General features: G+C 50.3%; 3 protein-coding genes across 3 annotated transcripts; 2 read left to right on the forward strand and 1 right to left on the reverse strand.

Annotated features, from left to right (window-relative positions):
* Positions 1-1,693: 1,693 nt before the first annotated feature.
* On the forward strand, positions 1,694-3,509 carry GT037_006647 (general substrate transporter; the record flags this gene model as incomplete). Its single annotated transcript, XM_038931694.1, has 5 exons — positions 1,694-1,865; positions 1,929-2,135; positions 2,198-2,365; positions 2,430-2,769; positions 2,840-3,509. The coding sequence occupies 5 exons, from the start codon at positions 1,694-1,696 to the stop codon at positions 3,507-3,509; spliced, it is 1,557 nt and encodes a 518-aa protein (XP_038786191.1).
* A 2,000-nt stretch (positions 3,510-5,509) lies between these two features.
* On the forward strand, positions 5,510-8,047 carry GT037_006648 (uncharacterized protein; the record flags this gene model as incomplete). The annotated part of the gene is made up of 2 exons (XM_038931695.1): positions 5,510-6,676; positions 6,785-8,047. 2 exons carry the CDS (start codon positions 5,510-5,512, stop codon positions 8,045-8,047), a joined length of 2,430 nt encoding a protein of 809 aa, XP_038786192.1.
* A 206-nt stretch (positions 8,048-8,253) lies between these two features.
* Positions 8,254-8,580, reverse strand: GT037_006649 (uncharacterized protein; the record flags this gene model as incomplete). Its single annotated transcript, XM_038931696.1, has 1 exon — positions 8,254-8,580. A coding segment is annotated over one exon (327 nt), but the record flags the coding sequence as incomplete, so codon positions are not given.

An 8,580-nucleotide genomic window follows, 5' to 3' on the forward strand; every position in this document is an offset into this window, starting at 1 on the left:
GACGAACCGATAGACCGCTCGACCCTTTTGTTTCAGTATGAACCTGTGCCGAACATTTTCAGTTGATGTTCAGAAGTAGTTCTCTTGCCATTGTGTAGAGGAGTCTCGCGGTACGTTCGGCATTGTCGGTTTGCTGCAGTCTCGTAGTTGCTCGATGGGTGACGCTGAGGTCGCTGTGGTTCGGCGGGTTTCGAGAAATGGATGCGTGTTATTATCGGGTCGCGTTTCCGGTGCCTTGAGCGTATCATGAGTTTGGTAGGTAAGAAGGGTATCGCTAGATTTTGATTGAGATGCCGCTTGAGCTGCACTGTCAGGATGCCGTGCTTGGAGCCATGCTGCCAATTGTTCGTCGGTTTGTAAAGGCAACCGCTTCCACTCGTCGAGCTTTTCGGCCTTTGAGCGTTGAGGCTGCGAAGCTTGCGATATTGCGCCCGACAAGTGCCCGTCCGTCAATCGTGTTGCGTTCTGAGTTTGGAGCGCGATGAGAGAAGCGGAGAGTGCAGCCTCGGTATCCGCAAGCCGTTTCTCAAGAGCAGTGATGTATGCAGCCGGAAGCCCTCTCTTGCCGCCCTCTTGGTAATGGCATAGCAGCGATGAAGTTCGACATTGAGTGCATATTGGGCTGAGGTCGTTAGCTGAAGCTCCACAGCTGGTATGTAAGTTACCGACATCTTCCGGTCACATTTGCACTTCTTCGATCTGCAGTTCTCACATGCGATAGCATTCAGCTGCACCTCCAAAATGCGATATCAGTGTGTGTACCATCATGTCGGACAAGTTTGCGCACCGCTTCAGTCATCTTGGGATGATGGGTGATGCGATGACGCAGTGCAGAGCTTCAGAAGGTGTGGCTTGGTGATCTGTGCTCGGCCCCTAATTCTGCCTGCGTCCAGCCCCCTTCTCGTTCCGAGTAAACAGCTACTTCGCAGCTTGCGACCGTATACAGGAGAAACACAGCTACGCTGTTAGGCAATCACAACACCGTCTCGTCTGGCTACAATCATTTGCGCTTCTACTGCGACTTTTGAACCAGCCGATGAAGGACATAACACTTCGACTCACATCCGGACGTTTGACTGCGGACCCTGAACCAGCCTCCATCACGACCCATCGATAGACCAGAGGTGAGGATCGACTGACAAAGCTGCAAAGTTCGATAATACCAGACAACGTGTGGACGATCCGGCAGAAGAAATTCCCCGCATTCAACCTTACCTTTTGTACCTCGGACCGCGCTGAATGCAGCTAGCGGCGAGGTGTATGTCGGGCGTCGGGTCATTTGTATCCAGCCTTGTACACACATCTACATGCACGAATCGGACGCTGAACCCGGTTTTGCAAGATGATGGATCCTGTCGTGATACGATATTTATCCGTGTTGCTAAGGGCGTAGTCATTGCATATCCAACCAGAGAGTGACCAAACTTGGCAACTGTACGCTATCTCAGAGAGGCATCTGTATCTGATGTGATCAACGGTCATGCTTCATGGTGAAGGATGCGATCAACCATATCGTCGGGCACGAACCCCGCAAAGCCAAGGAGAAGGGATACTGGATATGCATTCCCTAGTCGGTTCGACGGTCTGTTGAACCGACGAAGTGCTTGGCTTCCAGTATGTAAACTGCGAAAGTGGCATACTACAAATCAAACCAGAGCACCACGAACTTGAATAATCACTTTCTCAGATAACTATGGCACCAGCAGTTGCAGGCCCTGGTGATGGTATCATTGAGCGCGTGGTCGCTGCCGATAAAGTACGTTGGTGGAACAAACCCAATCTCCGGCGTCTCTACCTCCTCTTGGTACCGTTCTGCTTTTTCATTGAGTCTACCTCTGGATTTGATAGCTCAATGATGAACGGAAGTAAGTAGTGTTCACTGAGGTGTTACCAGTGGAACGTGTGCTGATCCTTTATCCGCTACCTAGTGCAAGCTCTCGACTACTGGCAAGAATACTTCAACCATCCCAAAGGAGGGCAACTGGGTTTGCTAGTTGCATGCTACAACCTCGGAGCTATCTCGAGTATCCCACTCGTTTCTCTTGTTTCAGATCATCTTGGAAGGCGGAAGAGTATCGTCCTTGGATCTACTATCATGATCATCGGAGCAGTCATGCAGGGCTTGTCGCAAAATCGTGAGTACACCAGTCCCTGTCAAGGTGAATGGAAGAGCGATCTCTAACTTTTGCTTACTCAGTTCCGATGTTTATCTTCAGTAGAATCTTTTTAGGTCACGGTATCGTTTACGCCATCATATCCGGTGCCGCCCTTCTTGGCGAGTTAGGTCATCCCAAAGAACGTCAGTTCTTGGGAAGCCTTTTCAACGCATTCTTTGGAGTAGGTTCCGTACTTGGTGCTGGTATAGGTAGGACATGTTACCCTTTAAGGCGTGTGTAAAAAATGTACTGATTTTGGCTACCAAATTCTAGTCGTACGTACGCTACTCATTCCGAGCGACTGGTCTTGGCGCCTTCCCTCCATCCTTCAAGCTGTTCCATCTATCATTCAGGTTGTGTTCGCTTTTACGGTACCAGAAAGTCCCCGATGGCTCGTCTCGAAAGACCGCAGTGAAGAAGCTCTCGAGATATTGATCAAGTATCATGCAGAGGGCGATGCTTCCGCTGAGCTACCTCACCTTGAAATTGCCGAGATTCGCAAAGCTTTGGAGTTGGAAAACGAGTCGCGACAACGTGGCTGGGCTGAACTCTTCCAATCGAAAGGCATGCGACATCGCGCCCTTGTCGCCGCTGGACTTGGCGTCTTTGTCCAGTATAGGCAAGTTATGACTGTGTGAAATACATGTGAAACATACACTGACTTCGTATCTCCACACCTGTAGTGGTAACAATCTCATCAGCCAATACCTCGTTCCTATTCTGGAAAAGATCGGTATCGAAGACAGCCACACCCAAGTGCGCTACAACGTCGGCTCCGAGGCGTGGGGCTTCCTCATGGCTCTTGTCATGGCGACCATCACACCTCGATATCCACGACGCAGGATGTATTTACTGTGTGCTAGCTGCTTGTTATGCGTATACACCGCTTGGACTATCGCACAGGCCCGTAACCGAATGACTGGATCAAAGGAAACTGGCTACGCTGTGCTTGTCATGATCTTCCTCTACAAGCCCGCATACAACATCGCTTACAATGCTCTCACCTACGTCTACATGGTTGAGATCTTCCCGTACTATGTGCGTACCAAAGGCCTTTCGTGGTTCCAGCTCTTCAACCGCTGCTCCGTCATGCTGGGTTCCTTCACCAACCCTATCGGACTCCAGGACCTTGACTGGAAGTTCCTCTTCGTGTATATTGCTTTATTGTCTTGCGAGATCGTCTTCATCTACTTCCTGTTCCCGGAGACATACGGAAAGACGTTGGAAGAACTCACGTTCCTGTTCGAAAGTGAGAAGGAAGACCGCGAGGCGCTCGCTGCAACCACTGCCAAGGTGATGGGCCAGGAAGGCAACGTCACTGAGCTTCACGAGGCGCCGGAGAAGAAGGCTTAGGTCGCAGATAGAGTGGTGGCTGCATCTAATCTCAACGGTTCTTGGAAAAGCCGTTGCATTTGGCGCTCACGAAGTGGGTTTTGAAGCCGCTTGGGAGGTCGCCGCATTCCTTCAGATGGTTATGAAACATTTGTGGACAAGAATAGTGGGATAAGGCGATGCATAACTTGTGGCTGTTCAAGCATAACTAATTCTTGCTCTTGCTCTGTCTGAGTTGTAGGATAGTGAATTAGTCTTTCCTATACAACTTCACATAAGCTTCTCGTAGTTGTTGTGGCCTACTGTTAAGGGCAAGCGGCTTGCGTATAGTTGATCAAGAAATATCTCATGCCAGCCCGGCATCATGTTTCCCACCGTTGCCTATCCTGCCGGCCCGCTTCACGGCCTAGCATGCGGCGCAGCAACATATCAAACTGGACCTTGTGCTCGTGGCGGCAACATATCGCTCGAGATTCATCATCGCCAGCCCCTCGAATAATTGAATGAGTTGGCAGTTGCGCGAATCTCCACCCGAGATTTGTAAGTTTGTTTCTATGACACGATGCACCCAATAGTTCGTTCTCTCTTACGACCATTTCACCGATCAAGCGACGGCGGCTACAGGATACTGATCTCCGACTGATCGGGACTTGTGGAGAATATCCCGAACGAATGGGAATCTGGCGGCTTTGAAACAACAACAGACGAGCATGATCTTGGCCAGTGAGGTTACACGACGAACGCAGCGAAGCCTCGATTGCCGCGACCCGACAGGCTGGATTTAGCTTGGGCCGGCCCTGGTACACGTGTCAGTAGCTAGGAAACATCGAATGGCATACTGAGCCTCAAGCCACGGTAGTATCAACGTAGTAAGCGAAGTGTTGGATGTAGATGGAAGGCTACGCAATGTGAGACATACCATCATCCTCTCAGCGTACCTACTCAGTCAGGCATGCTTTTCCTTTTTCCTTGGAAAAGCTGCTGTTGTACGTCTGCGTCTATAGCAACAAGCGCCATCACGTGAATCCTGCCTCATGCATGCATGTGTTGTATGCTTTTCACCGAGACTACGAATGCACGATAGAAGCGACGTGGAATATTCGAAAAATAGACGCATGGCTAAATATTCCTCGACGTTGATAGGTCGCTATTAATAAGTGGGGTTATCGGCTCCGCGCCTAACGATAGCGCAACCCCGCTATCGCGACCCCCAAGAAATCCTCGAAACATTGTCGTCTGAACCGTTTCCACAACCACAACCCCGCGCAAGTTCATGCGATAACCTCCGAGGCTGGAAAGATATATCATGATTCGCTCGATCAGCATATCCAACATGTCTCTCCAACCTCCCCATCCTCACATTGGCTACAGTGGCTGATGAGGCTCGAAGCGCTTATACAACTGTGCCTCAACGTCATCCAAAACGTGATTTCATGATGGGGCCAAAACTAAGAATAAGCCTAGCTGCATATGTTTTAATACCACAGCGGCAAAGACATACGCTAGCCAGCCATGCGGCCACACCCAGCGGTTATACTCAAGCTCTGTACGGCTACAACCACGCTGGTGCTCCGGCCTGACAGCTCCCGATACCTGCGCCGCACGCAGGTGTCCTGGAAATGGCCTTCAGCCGCCTCTCTTGGCACGCTTTTTGGGAGGTTGGATCTGGTCCTTGCGGCTAGCTCGTGCCATGAATGGTGGGTTGGCTCGGTAATGCACCGATTTCCAGAACGAAGGCATAGTTTGCATGTACGCCGCAGTAACAACTGTGTTTGATGTTTCGAGCCTACTCCAATCATGGAAGTGGTCTGTGGAGGCTTATACTGCAGCTGAATGTTGTTATAGTATGGTGATGGTAAGTCTCTAGTATCAGCCTACAGCTTCACCACAGTCTGGCACTTCTCTACTACGTTTGAACGAAGCAATATCTCATCTTCTATCGTCCATTTACGTTTTTTAATTCATCTTGCTGCATTCTTGTAATGCCATATCCGATATCTACATCGGGCCACACTCCTGACATGTCTCGACCACAGAAGAGTCCGATGCACTGGCCGACATTTCCGGACATACCGATTTACCTCGATACTGGTGATGAGCGTGCAACAGCAAAAACATACGGTACTACACCCACAACGCCAACAACACCAGATATAGTGCCTCCACACCGCCCGACACACTTGAGTCCGGCACACATCAACGCACCACCAGTAAGCCCAGTTGAACCGAGTCCGACAACCACTATCGAAACTTCTAGCCACCGATCGATGATCTGGCCAATTCCTGAACCTCCACCGGAGATTCAGCAACAGAAAGATATCTGCCGACCAACTCTTCGCTTCTTCCCAACACAGCGCCCGCGTGTACGCCTCGATACCGTGCCCTCACTTCAGATACCACAGCTGGATGAGAAGACTCCCATCAACAATCTTCATCCAGGCCTTGGCATCATAAACGGCCCACCAAAGCCACCCTCTATCGAAGTGTCCGCCCCTGTGGAAGACGTCGAGGACCAGCCGAACATTGCCGAAAGGATTGAGAAACGGTTGTATCAGTACAGCATCTCCGGCAATGTCATCAAGAGATGGCTCTTAGAGTTACTCAGTTGGGTCTTCAGTGCCTTCTGTATGGCCTCGATTATCGGCGTTCTGATATACTTCAAGGACGACCCCCTCTCGAAATGGACACTGGCGGACAGGACTGGAGTGACACTCAACGCATATATCTCTGTGCTTTCCAAAATGGCGGGAGCAGCTTTGATCCTTCCCGTATCTGAAGCTCTTGGCCAACTGAAGTGGAGTTGGTTTCAGCAAAATTCTAAACGGATGTGGGACTTCGAAATCTTCGACAATGCGTCTCGTGGCCCTTGGGGCTCCATGCTGTTGCTTCTACGCACTAAAGGCAAGGCGTTGGCAGCGCTAGGTGCCATGATCACGCTATGCATGATGGCACTCGATCCTTTCTTCCAACAGGTCGTAAACTTCCCTGATCGCTGGGCGTTAGAGGATACCCCAAGCAAAATTCCAAGAACAATCCGATACGATCCTCATGTCGGTGCGGAATACCTAGACGGTTATGAGCAATCTCAAGACGACCCGGATCTATTTCACGTGGTCGAGAAATTCTCATATAGCAATGGCACGCAGCCTGTCCCTTTTGGAAACGGAACACGCCCAGATATCCCCTTAGTGAGTTGAGACCTGTCCTTGGGTTGATAGTACCATACGTCATCAACGATTGACTTTACGGCGTACTTAGCAATGCTTACAGGGTACAAATGCTAACATGTTGCTCAGTCATGCCCTACCAGTAGATGCACGTGGCCTTTGTACGAGACGCTAGGTGTTTGCAGTCAATGCGCTGACGTATCGGAACACCTCACATACGCTTGTTTGAACACCACAATCGACTGGACGGCGAACACACAAGGACTCTTCGATCTGAAAGAGCCATATCCGAACGGAACTATGTGTGGCTACTTCCTGAACGCTACCAGCGAGGCTCCTGTTATGATGTCGGGCTACCTCTTCGATTCAAATGGCTCTGTGAAAGGAGAAGCTCTAGCAACGCGCGCCTTTCCTTTGACAGCGATTACCACCAAGGAGCCACTCTATGGTAACGGTTCCATCTTATTCAAGAATCATCGCAACACCATCGCCGATGTTCTTCTGGTTTCAGCAAGCGAAGGTCTACCAGACACAGTGTATCAGAACATTCGGCCGGTTGCACAGGAGTGTATCCTGGCTTGGTGTGTCCAGACGATCAAATCCTCCTACGATTACGGCAAGTACAAAGAGGAAGTAGTCAAGACTTACCTCAATGACAGCGCGGGTGATTTTCCTTGGCAAGCATTTTCCTACGTCGATGATCTGGGGAACGACGCCACGGACATGTATTATCTGCAAGACATCAACATCAACAATGGGACCACCCCCGATGGCGCAAGTATATCCGGTTACGGAACGTCGAATACCACGGCGATATCGATCATTCAGGGGCTGATTGATATCTTTCCCTCTTACACGACAGTGATGAATAAGTCTGCTGTCCCTGTCATGCGATATAAGACGTGGCAGGCAGGGCCGCCATGGAATCGTCAGCTCGAATACAACCCTTGGCTTGCACCAAACGTTACGAAACACATGGATAGGCTTGCAACCGCGATGACAAACGTCATACGCTCTGCTCCAAGCAACGAGATGATTACTGGACAGTCATTCAGTAGGGAAACGTACATTTCGGTGCGTTGGGAATGGCTCACCTTGCCGATTGGTCTCTTGATGATGAGCTTCATCTTTTTAGCTGCTACAATATTCAAGTCTGCAATCGAGAAAGAACAACTAGGCGTTCTCAAGAACTCAGCCATCCTGACGCTATTGTACGGCGTGTCTGACGATATGCGCACCAAACTCACACGATCCTCGAGTACAGGTACACCTAGAGCGAAAGCAAAAGAGCTCAAGGTCAAACTGAATCCGAATATGGGATGGAGGGTATCGGGAAACCTCTTTTCGCCAGTCGCTCCACGTCCACCTCAACCACCGCCAGGTTGGATCTGAAGTACAATTTGGAAAGGCTTTGGTTGTTGATGAAAGTTATATTAAGAAAGCTACAAGGTTGTTTTAACTCGACAAGTTTCCTCAAGCACCAGTCCGAGGTTGTCTCGTTTTCGGAGTACATTATAACACAGTATGGAATCGAAACAAAAGAGAAATACAACGAGGGTTACTCGGAAATGAAATGAGAACGTCGCTTGGATGTCGCATCAATGGCCACCGGGGGTACTGAACTTGATCGGCTCAGCCTCAGCGTCTCGTCGATGGCCACCAGTGCTACCGAATTTGATACCTCCAGCTTCTCGTCGATGGCCACCGGGGGTACTGAACTTGATCGGCTCAGCCTCAGCGTCTCGTCGATGGCCACCAGTGCTGCCGAATTTGATACCTCCAGCTTCTCGTCGATGGCCACCGGGGGTACTGAACTTGATCGGCTCAGCCTCAGTGTCTCGTCGATGGCCACCAGTGCTACCGAATTTGATACCTCCAGCTTCTCGTCGATGGCCACCGGGGGTACTGAACTTGATCGGCTCAGC

Source organism: Alternaria burnsii (genome assembly GCF_013036055.1).
Source record: "Alternaria burnsii strain CBS107.38 chromosome Unknown 752, whole genome shotgun sequence".
Lineage (NCBI taxonomy): Eukaryota > Fungi > Ascomycota > Dothideomycetes > Pleosporales > Pleosporaceae > Alternaria > Alternaria burnsii.